The 20,558-nt window shown below is 50.9% G+C and overlaps 1 protein-coding gene and 1 long non-coding RNA gene across 7 annotated transcripts in view; one reads left to right on the forward strand and one right to left on the reverse strand.

Annotated features, from left to right (window-relative positions):
• LOC103793997 (uncharacterized) overlaps positions 1 to 10,032 on the forward strand; it is an 11,836-nt gene extending 1,804 nt beyond the window's left edge. For 2 of the 4 annotated variants that reach the window (XR_004727261.3, XR_008482295.2), the window contains exons 2-3: positions 3,932 to 4,025; positions 4,690 to 6,760. This is a non-coding gene — a long non-coding RNA (uncharacterized LOC103793997). Of the gene's footprint in view, positions 1 to 3,466; positions 3,606 to 3,931; positions 4,026 to 4,689; positions 6,761 to 8,188; positions 8,371 to 9,392 lie in introns of those variants that run through there. The other 2 variants (XR_013535508.1, XR_013535522.1) reach the window with 2 other exon arrangements.
• A 3,697-nt stretch (positions 10,033 to 13,729) lies between these two features.
• The window catches only part of SHB (SH2 domain containing adaptor protein B), a 149,622-nt gene continuing 142,793 nt past the window's right edge, over positions 13,730 to 20,558 (reverse strand). For all 3 annotated transcript variants that reach the window (XR_013535467.1, XM_078372629.1, XM_003732012.6), the window contains one exon: positions 13,730 to 14,649. Coding sequence is in view for 2 of the 3 variants with exons in the window: in XM_078372629.1 (XP_078228755.1) it covers positions 14,466 to 14,649 (184 nt within the window). In the remaining variant the exon portion in view is untranslated. The remainder of the gene's footprint in view (positions 14,650 to 20,558) is intronic.

The following is a 20,558-nucleotide window of genomic DNA, read 5'->3' on the forward strand; positions in this document are numbered from 1 at the left end:
TCCTTGTCAAATCCCCAGGCCCTTAGTTGGCTCTTCTTGGGTATATGAATGTTGGGATGAAAACCCTCTATTTTTGGATTCAGGATCCATCATAAACTTAGCTCTTCATTTTTGCCCTCATCCACCCATTCCTGCATTCCATACCTCCAGCCACTATGTCAGCTGCCAGATATCCTCTAACCCAGTGTGATCATGTCATCCCCCAGCTTAAAAATTTCCAATGGTTCCCTCTTGCTTCCTCCAGTAAATCCAAACTCCTTAACTTGGTGCACGGCTGTCTGTCCTGGCCCTTTTGCCAGTCTGTCCACCCACCTCAACCCCAACTATCTTCTATGTTTTAGCCACATGCAGTCTCAGTGTTTTGCAAATTCTGTGTTCCTTAAACCTGTTTCCCCCTTTCACCAGTGACACACAAGCTGTTCACCAAATATGTTAGCCCTTCAAGGTCCTTTTGGCTCCTCTTCCTCCTAGAAGCCCTCCCTGATCATCTCAGGCAAGGTCGACTGTTCTTGCCTCTGCCTTCCCATGACACAGAGTTTGGAGCGGGGGGTGGGTGGGGCGGTTTCTGACATCTTGTCCTATGTTGCAGTCACTTATGAAGGTGTGCTCTTTCCCACTGCCAGCTCACAAGGGCAGAGCTGTCCGGCTTTTCCCTGGCTCTCCAACTCAGTGCTTGGCACAAAGGGTGCCTAGAACATGTTTGCTGAAACAAAATGAGGGTGGAGAGCAGAGCTGTTGGAAGGGAGGACCTGGATTCTTGGGGGAAAGGATCATAGGAATGTTGCTGGTGGATCTTTGCTTCATCACCCTCCACTCCTCCCCCCAAAAAATGCTTTCTAGAAAGTTGTCTGGTGCCCTCAGACTTCATGGGCTCTTAGGTGCACGAAAACAGCCTTAACCAAACTGTCAGTGGAATCTCAGCTACTGTGAGTGGCTCTGCCCAGATAAGGTCACCTGAGGTCATTCCCTGACAAGGGGTCAGTGATCTTCCTTTCTCTTCGGCTCACATTTCCCAGGTTCCTGCAATCATTGCCAATCTCTGCCACTCCCCTTCACACCCCTGGCAAAGGTACCAAATGGCAAAGGGCCAGCCAGCCACTTGGCGTTCCCTTCCCTGAACTTGTGCATTCTTTTCACGCCCCTATGCTTGCAGATGTTTTGTCCTCTGGGCCTAAAAGGTCTTGCTTGCTTCATGACAATGTCCTGTTCCTCTTTTATGGCTCAGTTCAGAGGCTTCTGGTCACTGCTACCCCATCTGACCTCACTACCTCCTGCTGCAGAGCCGCCAGTGCTATCAGCTCCACCCTCCCTGGTCCCATCCCCTGTTCTTAAGGTCTCTCCCCATGGCTGGTCTGTGAACTCCAGGACCTTCTCCCTTTCTGCTTCACTCATGTCCAAACCTGCTTTGATCCAGGAACTCACATGCATCTGTATTTATCACATAAAGGAGACCCAGGGTTTACCCCACAAGCCTGTGGGATTGTTTGTTCTCTTGCATTTACCCATTCATTTATTTCAGTGGTGGGGACCCACCGAATCAGTGATTCTTAGCCCTGTTTCACATTAGAATCATCTGAGAAGCAGGCCAGGCGCGGTGGCTCAAGCCTGTAATCCCAGCACTTTGGGAGGCCGAGGTGGGTGGATCATGAGGTCAAGAGATCGAGACCATCCTGGTCAACATGGTGAAACCCCGTCTCTACTAAAAATACAAAAAATTAGCTAGGCATGGTGGTGCGCGCCTGTAGTCCCAGCTACTCAGGAGGCTGAGGCAGGAAAATTGCCTGAACCCAGGAGGTGGAGGTTGCGGTGAGCCGAGATCGCGCCATTGCACTCCAGCCTGGGTGACAAGAGTGAAACTCTGTCTAAAAAAAAAAAAAATGAATGATCTGAGAAGCTTTGGAAAGAACACAACAACTCCCACGCTCCCTTCCCCGCAGAGGTTCTGATTTAATTGGTTTGCAGTGTGACCTGAACCTTAGTGTAGTTTAAAAGCTCCCCAGGTGTGCTGAGGTTGAGAACAGCCCTCAATTCTTGCTTTCCCAATGTGCCTGAAAATAACACTCTCTTGAATTTGGCCAAACTACTTGAGGGCCATATACTTAACGGCATCAGCATTGAGTCACTGGGAAGTCTGTTAGAAATGAAGATTTCTGGCCCGAGTAAACCAGGATTGGTATTTAACAAGTTCACCAGGTGTGCTGTGTTCACATTACAGATTGAAAAGCATTGACTTAGATTCTAGGTCCTAGAAGTTTGAGACTAGCCTGGGCAACACAGTGAAACCCTATCTTTAAAAAATAAAATTATTAGCCAGGCATGGCGGTGCACATCTGTAGTCCCAGCTACCTGAGAGGCTGAGGTGGGAGGATTGCTTAAGTCTGGGAGGTTGAGGCTTCAGTGAGCTGTGATCATACCACTGCACTCCAGCCTGGGAGACAGAGTTAGACTCTATCTCAAAAAAACCCAGCATACATATCATCAGTTCCAAGGCAGACTAAATCAGAATTCTCAGGAGAGAGGCCAGTTGGCCTGTGTATATTTAACACTAGCCCTACCTGATTCCTCTCAGGCAATTTTGGGAAATAATAGCTCTAAATTGACATCCCCACCAGTAATAGTGACCTGTGGTTTGAAACACAGGGTCCTGCAGGGCTCAGGAATGCGTGAGTGAATGAGCCTGCAGCCCAGAGGGGAAACAGTCCTAAGGAGAAATGATCAGCATTGGTTGAGATCTGCACATACCAAGTGCTATGAGTGCTGATGGGAGAGGGAAGTTGTACCAGCTGTAATCAGGGAAGGCTACTTGGAAAAGGTGATCCGTAAAGGAAAACTAGGATTCAAACAAGGTGGGTTCCAGAAAAAGCATGGGATGGAAAAAAGTGTATAAGAAAGGACGGCTGGGCACGCTGGCTCACGCTTATAATCCTAGCTACTTTGGGAGGCTGAGGTGGGCGGATCACCTGAGGTCAGGGGCTCGAAGACCAACATGGTAAAACCCTGTCTCTACTAAAAATACAAAAATTAGCTGGGTGTGGTGGCACATGCCTATAATCCCAGCTACTCAGGAGATTGCTCTCCAGCCTAGGTGACAGAGACTCTTCCTCAAAAAAAAAAAAAAAAAAAAAAAAAAAAAAAACCCACACAAGGGAGACACCGGGTGGCTCTTTCTCCCTAACATAATTTCCATACCCCTGCTTTCTTTCCCAGCACACCCACAGGCAAACCTCATGTCCCTGGCTCAGAGCTCAGAAAGGTTGCTGACCTCTGGGTAAGATCAGGGACACCTTACTTGTTGTCTGAGTGACACATACTTGTGAAATGCAAACACATTTTTACCTAGCAAGGGCCAAGTCAATGAAACAAGAAGCATTTGCACAACACTCTGTGGGTTTCCCAAGCAGCCACACAATATGTCATTTCCTCTGATTTTCACATTCTTTGTGACCTCAAAGAAGTCCCATGATCTAAGTTCTGTACGTAGTGAGAGAGGAGGCTGCAACTCTGCCACTCCTGTTGTTTTTGGGGCTGGGGCTAGTCACAGATGTGCAGTGTGATAGTCGATGCTTTCCTTTTTCCTGGCACTTGTTCAAAGGCCCATGTGGATGGTGAGCTGCAGGGCAGTGGGCAGCCTGGCCTTGACCCCGGGGGAGTATCTCCTGAGCCCCTTCATCATAAGGCACCCCTGGAAAACTTGTGAAAAATATAGGCTCCCAGGGCTCACCCAAGACCTCCTGAATAAAAATCGCCAAGCAGAGGTCCTAGGAATTTGTATTTTTGTAAGAACCATGTGTAACCCTTATGGTCAGGCAAGTTGGGAAACACTGAACTCGATTCTGCAAGGTCAGAATACTTGGGTTTGCATCCTAGATCCACCACTTCCTAGTGAGGTCACTGGAGAGCCCCTCACCAGCCTCAATATTTCCATCTACAGGATGAGGGTTCTTCCTGGTGACCATGCTCCAAGACCCTGAGGAAGGTTCCCCATGATGGCAGATCCAATGTGATGGAAGCTCATTCTCCTTCAGGTATGGAGGGGGCAGTGGCACTCAGGGACTCAAAATGCCATACTTCTCTCTTGTTCTTGGGGTAGATGGCACCATGCAATTTCTCTCTAGATTCCACTTTCCTCTGGGCTGTAGCCTTTCTCTAGCCTCCACCACTAAATCCAACTTTTACGTTTCCTAACATCGTTTCACCTTTCGGAACCTCAGTTTCTTTTTCTTTTTTGAGATGGAGTCTCACTGTGCTGCCCAGGCTGGAGTGCAGTGGCACAATCTCGGCTCACTGCAACCTCCACCTCCTGGGTTCAAGCAATTCTCCTGCCTCAGCCTCTCAAGTAGCTGGGATTACAGGTGCCCACCACCATGCCTGGCTAATTTTTGTATTTTTAGTAAAGAGAGAGGGTTTCACCACGTTGGCCAGGCTGGTCTTAAACTTCTGACCTCAAGTGATCTGCCTGTCTTAGCCTCTCAAAGTGCTGGGATTACAGACTTGAGCCAACCATGCCCAGCCTGTTTATTTTGAGACAGGGTCTCACTGTGTTGCCCAGGCTGAAGTGTAGTGGCGAGATCTTGGCTCAGTGCAGTCTCCACCTCCTGGCTCAAGTGATCTTCCCACTTCAGCCTTCCAAGCAGCTGGGACTACAGGTGTGCACCATCACACCTGGCTAATTTTTGTATTTTTTTGTAGAGATAGGTTTTCGCCATGTTGCCCAGGCTGGTCTTGAACTCCTGAACTCAAGTGCTACTCCCTCCTTGGCCTCCCAAAGTACTTGGATTACAGACATGAGCTGCCACACCAGGCCTGAACTTCAGTTTCTCATCTGCACAGCAGGGCTCTCACTGTGGGAGACCAATGCATGTACAATGTGAGGTGCACGTAGAGTCAGCCCATCACAGGTAGAATCTTTTATCATTGTTACTTCAGCTAACAAATACTTACTGAGCACCTACTGTATGCCAGGAGCTGTCTGAGATCCTGCTTGTGTGGAGTCTGCATTCTGGTTATGTTCCAGTGGGTGGAGACACACAACGGATAACGAACACGATACATGTTTAATATTTAAAGAATAAAACTGCTGCACAGATTTAACATTTAAACAATAAAGACAAGAAATAGGTTTAATATTGACATAAATAAATGTAATTATTTAAATGGTAAACACAACAGATGCTTATTATTTAGATAATAACTATAGTGTGTTAGAATTAATTTAAATAACAGAGAAAGAGGAGATGTTAGAAGATGCTGAGAGAGCGGATGGAGAGAACTCTGTGAGCACTGTTTTGGGACTTCCAGCTGTAGAGGAAGAGGAGCTTAAGAGCTGTAATCCTCACTTCAGGAGATGTCCAGTGGGGCTGGAGCATTTTTTCTTTGTAAAATAGACTCCGTTTCTTTCCTCCCACAGGAAGCCTTTCTGGCACCCTAGTCCCTCTTTCCTTTGAAATTCTGTGGCTATACTGGCCTTTGCCATCACACCTTGTTCTCATCCTAGCTGACCTCTGAAGGTTGATGACACTAAGCCCTACCAAGGGCAGTCATTCAACATTGCATCTAACCTTTGCAATAACCCCCGTGAGGCTGCTGCTTTTGTGTTACTTTGCAGCAGAGGAAGCAGAAGCTTTTGCAACTTGCCCAGTTCGCACAGCTGGAAAGGGATGAAATTAGACTGTGCCCCCCTTCCACCCGCTGGGTGATGGCTGTTTCTCTGCTCACCTGTGTCCTGGACCCAAGAAGGGCAGGGTTACTTCTGAGCTCCTCTGGGTTTCACCGCCCCAGCTCCAGCTCTAGCTCCTGACTCTGGCTCTTTCTCTCACAGGGGCAGAGGGAGGGTCTACTGAATGGGAGCTAAGGGGCTTGCTCCCAGGGTAACAGACCAACTGTTCAGGCTTGCTGGGACCATCCTATTGTTAGCCCTTAGAGTCCTGCACCCTGGAAAGCTTCTCTTACAGGGACAACTGCTCACCCTATATGCAGAGGCCAGTCTCCTGTCCAACCCCATGGGTATCCTGAACTCATGCTGTCCCTGATGAAGAAAAACTGCTTATAGTATGTCTCATGTTTTAGGCAAAGTCCAAGTTGTGAAAAGTCTTTAAAGGTAACAGGACAGCTTATCTGTGGGGGCACTCCCGGACATAGCAGCAGAAGAGGAACTGATACATCCCTGGAGGACAGGAAGTCTTGAAGATGTACCTAGCCTTTTACCTCATAATGCCCCATCTATGAATTTCTCCTTACAAGAAGCCAGAAATATGGATAAAGATTTCTGAACAATTCCCCACAGAGCTGGTTATACAAAAATTTGAATAAGTTAAGATAGCAAATATCATACAGCTATAAAAGATCATATTATAGGAGATTTAATAACAGAGGAAAAGGGACATGATACTATGCTAAGTGGAAGATGGAAGCTATAGAACTATGTAAACATAGCTTAAGCCCAATTTTATTTGAAATAATTATATATGGGCCAGGTGTAGTGGCTCACGCCTGTAATCCCAGCACTTTGGGAGGCCGAGGCGGGTGGATCACGAGGTCAAGTGTTCGAGACCAACCTGGCCAACATAGTGAAACCCCATCTCTACTAAAAATACAAAAAAATCAGCTAAGTGTGGTGGTGGTGGGCACCTGTAATCCCAGCTACTCAGGGGCTGAGGCAGGAGAATCATTTGAACCTGGGAGGCAGAGGTTGCAGTGAGCTGAGATCACACCACTGCACTCCAGTCTGGGTGACAGTGTGAGATTCCGTCTCAAAACAAATTATATATATGCATAGAGAAAAAGACTGAGGAGATACTTCAGAACGTTAATGTACTGTTCTTTGAGTGTAGGGTAATTTTTATTTTCTTCTTTGTATTTTCCTGAAATATAAATTTCCCTAATACAAATACAATTGTTTTTTTTTTTTTTGAGATGGAGTCTTGCTCTGTCACCCAGGATGGAGTGCAGTGGCCCAATCTCAGCTCACTGCAACCTCTGCCTCCTGGCTTTAAGCAATTCTCCTGCCTCACCCTCCCAAGTAGCTGAGACTACAAGTGCCTGTCACCACACCTGGCTAATTTTTATATATTTAGTAGAGATGGGGTTTCGCCATGTTGGCCAGGTTGGTCCCAAACTCCTGGCCTCAAGTGATCTGCCCACCTCAGCCTTCCAAAGAGTTGGGATTGTAGGTGTGGGCCACCATGCCAGCCACAAGTACAAACTTTTTTTTTTTTTTTTCGAGATGGAGTCTTGATCTGTCGCCGAGGCTGGAGTACAGTAGCATATCATGGCTCATTGCAACCTCCACCTCCTGAGGTCAAGCAATTCTCCTGCTTCAGCCTCCTGAGTAGCTGGGATTACAGGCGCCCACCACCATGGTTGGCTAATTTTTGTATTTATTTATTTATTTATTTATTTATTTTTGAGACGGAGTTTCGCTCTTGTTACCCAGGCTGGAGTGCAATGGCGCGATCCCAGCTCACCGCAACCTCCGCCTCCTGGGTTCAGGCAATTCTCCTGCCTCAGCCTCCTGAGTAGCTGGGATTACAGGCACGCACCACCATGCCCAGCTAATTTTTTGTATTTTTAGTAGAGACGGGGTTTCACCATGTTGATCAGGATGGTCTCGATCTCTTGACCTCGGGATCCACCCGCCTCGGTCTCCCAAAGTGCTGGGATTACAGGCATGAACCACCACGCTTGGCCCAATTTTTGTATTTTTAGTAAAGATAGGGTTTTGCCACATTGGCCAGGCTGGTCTTGAATTCCTGATGTCATGTGATCTACTCATCTTGGCCTCCCAAAGTGCTGGAATTACAGCTGCGAACCACTGCACCGGGCCACAGTACATGTTAATTTTATAATTGGAAGTCAGTAACTTTGAAATAATATTGCATAAAATTGTTCTGTACTGAGCCCTTCTGATTCAGCCTGACCTCCCTTCCAGTGGGCATGAATGGGTGCGTTTTAGAGTAGAATGCAGTGGGAAAAGCACTGGATCGGGATTCAGAGGGAATCTCCCAGCTCTTGCTGAAGTTGTTGCCTCTGCCCAGGATGCCCCTACTTCCTGCATGTGAGGTCCAGCTCAGATGCCACTTCTGCTGTCCCTTCTGCTGGAGCACCCATCACCCATCACTGCCTGCCATTTATCTGTTTACACACCTGCGTCTTCCTTCTCTGGATCTGTTTCTCCTTCTGTAACTGACAGGGTGACCTGGAGGCTGCATTCCTGCTCCCTGGGACTGGCTTCAATACTAAAGAAAACCACACGAGGGCACTAGAGTCACACTGGTTGACTTCCTGCCACCTTGGTCAGATGATGGCTTTGGAAACTGTCCCCCAATCCAGGGATGACACCAGTCACTACAGGCCTGGGATGCTCCCAATCAGGTGGGGAGCCAGTGAGAAAAAAAATGAGTCATCGACTCTGAGAAGAATCCCCCATCCCTACCCTAGTCTTCCCAGAGCTGCACTGGCCAAGGTGACCCTTGGACCTGGTCACTCTCAAGGCATGTGAAGACGGACTTGCTGTGTGGCCTTGAGCATGCCTCTGTCCCTGGCTGGTCCTCTGTTTCTGGGCTGCCCTGCTGGGTATCTGTGCAGGATTAAAGCATCTGGCAGCCCACCACTTCCTGTGGACTCTGATAAGGAAGGAGTTTACTGTGCTCAGTCTCCTGCTCCTGGTCACCAGTTTGTCCTGTCTGTTTCATGCTCAATATGTGTTAAATTGAACTGAAACAGAAATACCCACAACCACCACCACCATCACGCATAACACAGTGTAGAGGTGACCTTTTCTCCTTACCTTCAGGAAATTCCTGGTGGCAGAGCACTGGCATTGCCTGTGGCTCCTCGGTGCTCCAAGCTCAGGGATGTTTTCCATCACCAGGACCATGTGCCAGGGCTTTGCCCTCCCCGAGCACAGGTGTTCCCCAGGCGTGTGTGTGTGTGTGTGTGTGTGCACGCACGTGCACGTGTATGTTAGGGCACAGGGGTGTTGGTGTCAATGTTGTAAGGGAGTCCGGCAGTTGGAGGTGTGGATTCTGGGACAGTGGGATGGGGGGACAGGGGGAAGGAGAGGTGAACCAAAGGCCAGGAGTCCTGGGGAGTCAGGGAGGAAGGGGGCCAGCAGGGAAGACAGACAGCCACATTCTTGAAAAGGAGGAAGGAGGGAGGAGAGTGTCAGGTAAGTTCCTAGACAGGGGTTGGTCGGGGAATCATTCAAGAGCAGGCCCCAACATGCTGGGGAATTCTGTGCCCCCCTTGGGTATAGGTGAGGAGGGGCTTGGGCACAGAACTCCCAGGTGGACCTGGGGCTGCATAATGCTGTCATCATGATTACATCATGGTGATGGTGGCAAACAATGGCAGATTTCATGCCAAGACTCATGTCCTGCCTTTCTCTCCTTAAGGATTCAGCTCCCCTAGGAAACAGGCCAGAAGCTCCTGTCTTTGGGGAGACCAAGTTACTTCAGGCATGAGGAGATGAACACTCTCTCCTCGCCCTGCCCTATTCTTTTGCCTCCTTGGGATGAGGTCCCTGGAATCCCAGGAGTCTGGCCGCCTCCCACCAAGGCAGGCTGTACCACCCCAGGCTCTGATGGACTCTCCCTGATGAATCTACCACCTGTTACCTCTGCGCAGACCATCCACCCCACCAGGCTCCCTGCTGAACCCCTACTCATCCCCCAAGGCCCAACTTTCCATGACTGCTGCAAGCAGATTCAATTCCCTCTCATCTGGGATCCCACAGCTCCTTGGACTGTTTTTACACACTGGAAACTTCATGAGGGCTGGGGCTGAGTCCCATTCACCTCTGTATCCACCAGACCTGAGGGCCAGTAGGCACTCAAATATCTGCTAAACAAATTCATGTATTTCCATTGAGTTCATTAGGCCTCTCTCTTCTTCATAATTAGGAAGTAAAAAGGTTGCTTTTATCTGTAACAATCCACCTTTGGAAGCTGATGGCAAGAGCTCAGCTTTTGCAAGCCAAAGGCAGTTCAGCTAGAATCCTGGGGCACACGGCTGCATTAAACAAACAAAATAAAACATGCATGCTCAAGGCGCAGTTAAACAAGACACTAGTGTGGCTGGGCACAGTGACTCCTGCCTATAATCCCAGCATTTGGGGAGGCCAAGATGGGAGGATCCCTTGAGCCCAGAGTTTTGAGACCAGCTTGGCACACATGGCAAAACCCCATCTCTACTAAAAATAGAAAAATTAGGCGAGACTCCGTGGCTCACACCTGTAATCCCAGCACTTTGAGAGGCCGAGGTGGGCAGATCATGTGGTCAAGAGATCGAGACCATCCTGGCCAACATGGTGAAACCGTCTCTACTAAAAATACAAAAATTAGCTGTGCATGCTTGCGCATGCCAGTAGTCTCAGCTACTCGGGAGGCTGGGGCAGGAGAATCGCTTAAACCTGGGAGGCAGAGGTTGCAGTGAGGTGATATTGTACCACTACACTCCAGCCTGGGCGACAGAGTGAGACTCCATCTTAAAATAAAATAAAATAAATTTTAAAAAAATTAGCTGGGCATGGTGGTGCATGCCTGTAGTCTCGGCTTCATGGAAGGCTGAGGTGAGAGGATCACCGCAGCCTGGGAGGCAAAAGTTGCAGTGAGTGGAGATCTTGCCACTGCACCCCAGCCTGGGTAACAAAGCAAGATCCTGTCTCAAAAAACAAAAACAAAAACAAAAAAAACCCAAACCAAACCAAAAGGTAAACGAGATACTTGTAGTATATTAAAAGCTTCTCATTAAATATTCATTATTACACAGTGTGTCACATAGAATTGGAATGTTAGGTGGCTGGTTTGAGGCTCCCAGTGGGATACAAAGAGGCCCAAGGAGGGAGGCGGAATGGCAAAGGGACACCTGTGTCCCGAGGGCGCCTGTGAATAGGTCCCCATGAGGTTCCAGGACATGCACCCACATCTAAGACTGTGGGCCCTGCACTCCCTCTGGACAGCTTGCCGGATTTGGTCTTCACTGGTCACCAAGTCTGGAAGGGTGAAGGGACAGGCATGGCAGTTGGCTGGACAGCTGCCTGATTCAGCCAGGACCCTTCATGGTATCTGTTGGCCAATGCCAAATGCCAGCCTACCCTGCTGGCAGGGTTTCTACATGCACTGTCCCTAGGGCTGCAAGAGCAAATGGTGACCCTGGCTGTCAGTCCTTGCCAGGCCCTTGGTCCGTGACATCACCACTTCTGAGAGCGAGTCTAAGGAGCTACTAGAACTTCGTGTTCAGAATCTTACCAAGGGGGCTGCTGGTTTTGGGAATGTGACAGAGTGAGCCTTCGGGCTCCACCCTGTGGACCGGATGCCTTGTGGGAAGCTGCTTCAGGTTTCCCTCCAGCTCACATTCAGGCCACAGAGGGGCCCCAGCCCGCAGCTGCCCCGAGAGAGCAGGGCCTGCCCTCCTGAAGGCTGGGAGCCGTCGCACCCCTTTCCCACAAAGGCTGCGCCATGAGCCTCTCTCCAGGACAGTGTCAGCCTGGGCCACTCTTCTCACTTCAGGATGGGACCGGCAGGCAGTTGGGCCCTCTTCCCCCACAAAGCCTCCTTTCTTTCTGTGGGGGCCATCCTGTTTAGGGGGCTGCCAGAAGGGCCCTTGACTCCTCGGTGCTCAAGGACAGAGCTGCTCAAGTGGCCAGGGCATTATGGTCAATAATAAAGCCAGCAAAGAAGGGAGAGAAAGAAACAGCCGCTAGAGCTGGAGGTTCTCAGGCAAGTGCCGAGGGTGCAGTGTTGTGTGGCAGGGGCTTTTCTTTTCTCTCAAAGAAATCCAGCCCAATTTTTCCCCCACTAATTGGCAGCAGATGAAAAAAAAAAAAAAACCCAAAACAAAAACCAAACCAATGCCAGTAACCTGAATGCGAGTGTTTCTGAAAGGGAAAAGCTGTTTCAATTGTTAGATGTCCAAGAAAACATGAATACAGGCTGACAGAGGAAACGGTCACAATTAGAGGAAGAAGAGGGAGAGGTTCATAAAATTAAGGGCAAAAAATTCTTTTCAGCAGCTCCCTTCCGGTAGGCCGGCTCCTCTGCCAGCCTCTGACCCTGAGCAGGGCAGGATGTTGGGCCTCCCAGGGAAACTTCAGGAAGATGAAGACCAGGGACAGAGAGAGTCCCAGGAATACCCTGAGAGGTCAAGTCAGGGCCAGAGGGCAAGGCTGCCAGCTCCCACTGAGACCCACCCAGAGCCTTTCCTGAGGAGCGTTCAGCCCAGGGAGACTATCTACAGAGGAGGGCCGTGAGGTACAGCTCCACCCAGCAGCCTCTGGAAGTGGCCAGACCTGAATTTGCCAATGTGAGGTCTCACCCTCCCCACTGCACCAGAGGGTTATACCCCGACTTCCTCAGCCTCTCACAGGCCTCCTCTCAGGATAAGCCTTGGGATCCAGGCTCCTCTCTCTGGACAAGTGCCAACTCCTCACGCATCTTGTTATTTACCTGCTACCTCCCCCCGCCAAAGGAAAGCATGAATCCTTCCAGGGCATCCCTGCCTTCCTCCCTCATTGAGGGATGTTTTAGGAAATACCAAACAGGCAAATAAAGGATTGGCTTCGTTAGAATCTAGACCCCGGCCACAGCCAGTGTGGGCTTCATGAGGGCTGGGCCATGTGGACTGACTGACAAGGCCCAGGAGGTCGATCCAAGAGGCAGACTGGTCACTGACGAGGGGTCGCCGGGGGCAAGGCTTTGAACAAACCGCTGGTCTGTGTAGCCACCCGCTGAAGTCCGTGTAGCCACCTAAAGGGGCAGGGCTCTGTCACAGCTCACATGTGCCCTTGGTGAGTCCTCCTTCTCTGGACTTCTGTCTCTGCATCTGAACAGTGAGTTGAACCACCTCCAAACAGTCTCTAAAGACATGTGCAGCACTGATGTCTGAACCTGCTGATGACATTCAAACTTGGCCCCTTGTGCTCTGCCCAGGTGCACCATGGATGACAATCATGGAACCTCCAGTTCATTCAGACCTGCTGGGGCCTGGCGAAGGCTCTGGAACCCTTGTATCTCATTGAGGAGAGGGCGACCACACCTTCATGCTGCTGGGTGGGTGGGAAAAGCAGGAGAGCTGAGAAACTCACAGCCTCATTGGGGCTACCTGGCCTGTGTGGGAGGAATCCCTGCTGCTGTCCAGGAAAGTGGCAAGCAAGAGAGAGGGGTGTGTGTGTGCGCGCACGCTCCTGTGTGGAAGCAGTGTGGACTACATGTCCCTGGGAGGTCAGGATTCTGCCTCCTCCATGGCAGGGTGACAGCAAGGCCATGCAGAGCCAACTAAAGAGCACTAGCTTCGGTGCCACTCTGCTGCCAGTGAGCTGTGTGGCCTTGGCAAATCACATTTCCTCTCTGTCTCCCTTTCCCTACATGTTAAATACCTCCCAGGTGGTGCTGACAGATAGTGGGGAGACAGCCCTTTGTAGCTAGCTGGGTACTGTGCCCTGGGGAGGGGAGGGTGTCAACACCAATGTCCTTCTGCAGGAGGGAAAGCCCAGTTGTTGCATCAACACCTGAGGTTACTGACTGTGACCGCTGCTGGAGCCTGAACTCTGAGCTCTGGGTTGACACCCAGAGTGCTGAAGGCTGAAGCTGAGGCCTCAGCCTCCCTCCCCTCCCTGGGGCCCGCCACAGCAGCAAGCCCAGAGGAGACACACCCTGCTCTGGGAGTAAAACCAGCAGACAAGCACTGCCCCTCAGAGACCCTCTGCAGTATATAAAACAAGGATAAGACTATATATTAAATGACTATTTTATTTACACACCCTATTCATAAATAATTGAATCCTCTTTTTGACTGCACAATGGTTCCTTGAAGATTGCCTAATGATTACACTGAGTGACTACAAGTAGATCAGCGGGCTTACCCATCTGTGTGTGATCACCTCCTCACATCTGTACTCACACATACACACACACACACACACACACACACACACACACACCAGTGGGGGCAGGAACCCTGGGGCCTCCAGGCTCTGAAAGCTCCCAGCATCAGTGGGGCTCTCATATGGGGCTCCGGGGCTCCCAGCACCAATGGCGGGGGAGGGGGGCACCCTGTGGGAAAACTTTGCCCCATAAACAGGTATGAATTCGAAACAGCTGGAGAACAAAGAGATGTCAGCCAGGGAGTTCCTGCCCCGCCCTACCCCACCCCTCGGAGCTGCTCTGCCTTTGTTCATCCTGGAAGGCATCTCTTTGGATTTGCAAATATTTTAATTCACAGAAACTCAAGGAGGGGGTGGGGATGGGGGTGGGGGCTGGGGTGGTGTGTTGGCCACCCCTGTCTTTATCCAGGCCTTCTCCAGCCCCCATAAGTGGCAACAGCATTCTAGAGACATGCAGTGGTGTGCTAGTACCATACACACAACACAAACGACACAGCCAGCAACAGCTGCCAGGCTGGTTGGTGGGGGACCCTTGGGTGCCTCCAAGTCTCAGGCTCTATCACCGAGCAGGGCAGGTCTGGTTCATTCACAGGGTCCTCACAGCCACGGGGTAGAGGAGGGACAAGTGCTCGGCCCCTTTGATGGGCAGCTTTCTGGTGGTGTAGTAGTGGATGACTTCCGGGACACTGTCGAATGGAGGGCTGTTCTGACCCAGAATGTATTTCTCTTTGGTTTTGGCCAGTTTCATGTGCATAAAACCCTGGTTGCTCCTGTGAACAAAACACAGAGGTTAGCAGAACTACCCCTCTGACACTCAGGCTGAGGCCAAGGGACTCCTCAGATGTCTGGGACAGAAGGGATCCCAGCCAGGAAATGGCTGCGAGCTGCACCTCTCCAAGCCAGGACTGAGGCCCAGGACCAGATGAAATGCAGCTGCACCCAAACACACCTCCAATTCTGGCATCTGACCCAGAACCTGCAGCAGCCGCCACTGCTACAGGAGAGCATTCCAACACTGAGTGCTTCCAGGGGCTTCTTCAGAAAAACAAAACAAAACTTGGTCCCTCTTTCTATTACCAGCGCAGATCTAAGCCTTGCCTGAGAGGTAGGTGTAAAGTGTTCACATCCCCAGTGCCATGACAAATGGGCAGGGCAGGGGTCATCACCTCCAGCTTCCAGAGGAGGAAACTCTGTGGCAGGGATGGCAGGTGATACGGCCTTCCTTTCAGTAGTAGAAAACTGTCACTGGGAAGGGGCCACTCAGCCAGGGACTACATTTCCCAGCTTCCCCCTTGCAGGCAGCTAGTCATGTGACTGACATAGCCAATGGAATATGGGCAGAAAGTCTGCACTACCCGCCCTCTGCATCTTCCCCTTCTCCATAAACCCTGCCTCCCCCAAGGTCCAGCCTGTGTTGCCCCTGCTGGGTGGTCTTCCAGGGTCCCACAGGCAGAGCTCCTTCCTTCATCTGGTGGCACTGAAGACACACATGCCTTCCTAAACGGTAGGTACTTAGCCACCATCCCAGCTCCTCTGAGCATGCCACAGTGCAGGGACCAGTCTGTGTCCACCATGCTGGCTTCAGACCTGCCTGGGAGGAGCCACCTGAAGTTTGCTCAAGGAAAAGCAGTGGGTGGGTTCCTCAGAGATCAGAGGAGAGCCTGTGTGCCCATAGCCCTTGAAGGTGGCCTGCATCAGCTCATGGAGGGCCAAGGCCACAGTCCTACTGCCAGCATTTGCCTGGCCCAGGCAGACCTCTCCTGCTCTTGCTGGGGCTGCAGCCACACTGGATCCCTCACCCCTCCACCAGCCTGCCTCTGTCCAGGCTGCCCCCTGCCTGCCCAGCTGGCTCCACGTGGCCTTTTATGATTCTACTGTGATTCTGCCACCACGCCTATGGATGCTTTAGATTTTCCAAAGCACAGTCCACTTTATCAGGTGTCTGTCCCTTCACTAGAAAGCTGGAGCTTCTGACAAATCTCCTGCCTCCATCTCCATGGCCTCCAAGAGACTCCCCCAACTGAGCTCTAAGTGGACATGAAGGTTTGCAGCCTTTTGGCTCTAGCTCCGCCCCTCATAGCTGTAGCCTCCACAGGGGCTCTGCAGGGCTTGAACACATCTCTTCCAGTCAGAACTGGGCTTCCCAAGCTTACCAGTGCCTTGGGAAGAGTGCCTGCTCTATTAACACCTTAATCTGGGCTCCAGGACCATTTTCAAATGGGCAGAACAAATGCTTAATGAAGTGCGAGCACTAAGCAATATATCTGCTCATAATAATGTATTTAGAGATGTCACCCTCAGCTTAAAGAAAATCGTTGGGAGAGCAATTACATTTCAAGAGAGAATAATTCTTGTAAAGAACTGAAATTTAAATCAAGATTTTTTTAAGGCTGGCAATGTTCTAATTACAGAGCCTGTGGCAAGTTCTGCTCCTCAATGAAGGGTCATTTCATCGGAGAATTGCTGAGACACGTCTGAGAAGCAGGCGGCTCACTTGCTTAGGCTGCAGAAAGGAAACGGTGTGTGCATTACACGAAGAATGTAAAACTCCATTCCAGTGAAGACTCACCTACCCGCCACCCCAAAGAGACCACAGATCTGTGCCAGCTGGGATAGAGCTGTGATTGCTTAAGTAACACACTGAAACCATGTGGCTGAGAAAACAGCAGAAGAGTTAAAAAGCTGAGATCTCAGAGCCAAATGCCCAGCTCTGCCTGGAGAAGGGGTGTGGGTGGGCAAGAGAGCAGGGCTGGTAAGGAGGGGCTGCAGGTGCCAGGGACACCCAGTGGGGTGGAGGTGTGACCCTGGGCACATCGTTCCCCTCTGTGTACATGTGTGGAGTGGTGTTATGTTTTTGGGGTACCGGACCATCAGGCTTTGTGATTCTCACAGATCTATGCCTGGGGGACAGAGTGGAGGAGGTGTCAGGCAGAGGGTCACAGCTGCTGGTGGGAACCGAGTCACTTTCATTTTCAAGGTTAGGAGAGTAACTCACATGGATGAAGGTGACATTTCACAAGCATTTGTTCTAAAGCATCTGGCAAGGGAGGTGGGCAGTGATGGCGGCAATGGCTCTGACCAAGCCTGAAGCAGAAGCTAAGTTCCTCTGTTCCCAGGCCAGGGGCTTAGAATGGCCACCAAGTACTAAAAGCCATGCACTGTCCTCTGCACCTTGGCTGCCGACAGATAACAAGGTGGGGCAGCTGCCAAACTGAGTCTAGACGTCTGCTGGAAGTCCCTCCTGTCTGTCTGTGCCTGCTGTTTATCCCTCTGACACACTCCTACCTTGCCTGGGTAAGCACCCACGAGTTTACAACCCTGAGCCAGGCTGTGCCGATGGAGCAGGCTGGTCATGAAGCTTAGAGACTAAGGCAAAGCTGGGACCAGCACTTGGGCTCCATGAACCCCCAGGCTGTGGCCTGACCATTCTCTGGCAGAGGGAGAAAGGTGCTCTCACATGCTGACCCTCCCAGGCTCAAGTGCCACACCCGTGGTTCCCTGGCCCTCAGGCTGTCCTGTGCCTTGCTGGGCTCTGTCCCTTCTCCCAATGCATCCAGAGGGAAGTTGACTAGATGGCCCTGGAGGGTGGTTTCAGTCCTAGGTCCTGGATTCCACATGTGTAAAACATAATCTGCTGCCTAGCCCCTGAGGGTTTCCTACAGGAAGCGTCTGCAGGCAGCCTCACACCTTCCCTTCACAGCTGCCCTCACCTCCAGTCCTGCTTTCACTGGGCCTTAGCCAGTAGTGCCTTCAGGGACAATCCTCCCTGTAGGCCAGGCTCTATGTCCTTAAGCACCTTGGTGCAGACAGGGGAGGTAACTAGCCAAGGTCACAGTGATCATCAGCGTTAGCAGATGCCAGTCAGTGCTCCTGACGTCAGCACTCCCCAGACTCAAGAGAGGGCTTCATGAAATCCTTAGTGCTCCATGTGAAGCCAGGCAGGGGGGTGGGTGAGAGGCAGCAGACCCTGAGCAAACATCCCCTCCATGCTGATCTGCCTCCACAGCATCCATGGTGCAGGGCTGAGGCAGGCCAGAGACAGTAGAGGGGCTGGAAGTAAAAGACTATGTGGCACCCACATAAGGGGCTGTGCTGAGGATTGGGAATGGTATGTTCTGATTGGTGGAGCCCCCAGCCTGGGAGGCACCGTGGTGACCCCCCTCCCAGGGGTCTGAGGTCCCAAGACTATCTGCCAAGCCTCAACCAGTGCAAGGGTCAAGTGATGCTTTGTCCACACACAGCCAGGTGATGTGTTGTGACAATACATTCTGATTGGTTAAGGTCCCCATGAGGGAGATGCCACCTAACAGTTGAAAATTTAAAAGCAGCTGCCAGGAGTGGCTTCAATGATTCCCATCTTCACGCAAAAGGAGACGCCAGCATGAGCAAAGGAAGCATGACAATTTCTGTGGAAAACAGAGGGGTTCATCAGGTAAGGAGTAAGCCCAGGGATGCGTGGCTGCTCTGGACGGAATGTATTCCAAGCTGCAGGCAGCCTGGATGTCATCTCTCACTCCCCTGGGGTACTGTAGAGGAAACTGAGGCCAGAGTACACTACCCTGGCCCAAGGGACACAGCAAGGCAGGCTGCAGGTGAGCCCAGAGCCCAGGCCCTGCATCCTCAGCCAGTTGAGCCGGACTCTGGGCCACACCTCCTCCCGCCCTTTTCAAGGCAGCATGGGCTTCGGCACCTCGGCACCATCATCTGCACCATCATCGTTCGGGGAAGGCTTTGCCCCTGGGGAGCTTCAACAGGCTGCTGTGCCTGCTAAGCTCCTGTGTCAGCCCTGTCTCCTTTGATAGGACATCTTGGTGAGGGCAAAGTCACAATGAGAGGTGTCTCTGGCGGTGACCTGTCTAATGAGTCTTGTAAGGCTGGCAGAGGCCAGGGTGCTGGAGCTGTCATAGGCGTTCAGATCGCTCATTATCATCACAAAAAGCACCTCCTCATCATCAGGATTATCAAACGTGCCGGCGCGGAAGGCTAATAACAGGCCCCACCTCGCAGCACAATCACGGGCTTTAATAAAACATTACTCAGCCCGCAGCTGCCGGCCGCCGAGCAGGGTGCGAGGCCTCACCTCTCGCTTTTAGACCTAATTGCTTGATGCATATTTCATGAAGAATCCTGGGTAATAGTTATGTTAAATTGCTTCTTTTCATGATGAAATGACTTAAAAATACTTGCATCTAATATTTATGCGGGAGAAGGAAGGAAATTTCCCTTTGGGACTAACGTGTGGGACCCAATTATAGGACTCCAGACACAGAGGGGATTTCTGGTTTACCTTAGCCTGAAAGGTGCATGGGGAGCTGCTGTCCTGACCCAGATGTTCCCAGAACATTGGCCCTCAGCTCAAAACCGTCTAAGACTCCCCATGACCAATAGAGATGCAATGACATCCAGTACTTCGAGAGCCTCTACTGGGCACTAGGCTCTGAGCTGAGCTGTTGCTGCATATTATCTCATTTAAACTGCAGAGCAATGGTGCTAAGTTGTTATACTGATCACTGTTTACAGATGGAGAAAGTGAGGCTCAGGAAGCTTCTGTGCCTTGTTTCATGCAAGATGGCAGGGCTAGGATTTGAACCTATGTTTGCTGAACTCCAAAGCCTGGCATTCAGAGCCCTGAACTTCCCACTACTGCCTCATCTTTCTCTGCTCAGCTACCCAACAAGATGGATCCAGGAGTGCAGGTGGGCCTTTGGGTTCTTTCTGCCCAAAATCTGGCTTCCCTGAAGCTCGGTGAGAACCAGAGGTTGAGAATCCTGTCTGTCCATTGTGATGTTTCCCAGCAGGCTGAGCCTTAGCCTGCTCTGGCTTCTGGGCACACACACATGCCTGGCACACAGTTGGGCACTCAGCCTGTCATCCATCCAATCTACTCCATCTATTCATCTGTCCATCTGTCCGTCCATCCATCCATCTGAGTCTACCCAGAGCTGAGGCAATGAGGCCCCATGTGTCTTCCCCTTCAGACCATAAGCTCCCCAGGCTGGGAGCTGGCTGACCTTATCCCCAATTGTGGCCCAGCAAAGGGAGAAGCTCCCTACTCTGAGGCTGGACACAGTGGATGCTTTTTCTGGCCAGCATAGGTCCCAGGATGAGCCAGCGAGGACTGGCAGAGTGGGAAGGACAGGGGAGCTTCCAGAGGGTCATTCCTCCAAGGTCAGCACATAGGCACATGCTTTTCAAATCAGAAAGTCTCCCCACGGGAGGCCACAGGGAAGACTGAGTTAGATTCCTCTTCCCTTAGGACTTGAAAAGGACTTATTTCTGAGGCTTCTAAGCTGCCCAGTTATCTCTGCCCAGGCCTAAATAAAACATGAATGTGAGACAAGTTCCCTTGCAAAATCATGGTCCTCTGAAGGGGTAAAGTGAGCACTGGCCCTGGCCTTCCCTACTCGGGCTCTAAGTGGCTGTGTCTCTTCCTCTTGTTGGGCCATTTTATATTGGTATTTCCACCCCCCACTCTTTCTTATGACTTTATTTTCTATTACCCCAAAGAAGGTGGCACAATGCTGTTGGGCCATTTTAAACATTTAAATCTTACATTGTGCAAAGATTTCTGGGCTAGGTTGGTGGAAGGAGACAGAATGAGCTTGTGCATTTAAAGTACGCTCAACCATTGGTTATCAGATAATTCTCAGGTGAAGGAGGTGTCACAGGTGCCCTGGTC

Source organism: Callithrix jacchus, chromosome 1 (assembly GCF_049354715.1).
Source record: "Callithrix jacchus isolate 240 chromosome 1, calJac240_pri, whole genome shotgun sequence".
Lineage (NCBI taxonomy): Eukaryota > Metazoa > Chordata > Mammalia > Primates > Cebidae > Callithrix > Callithrix jacchus.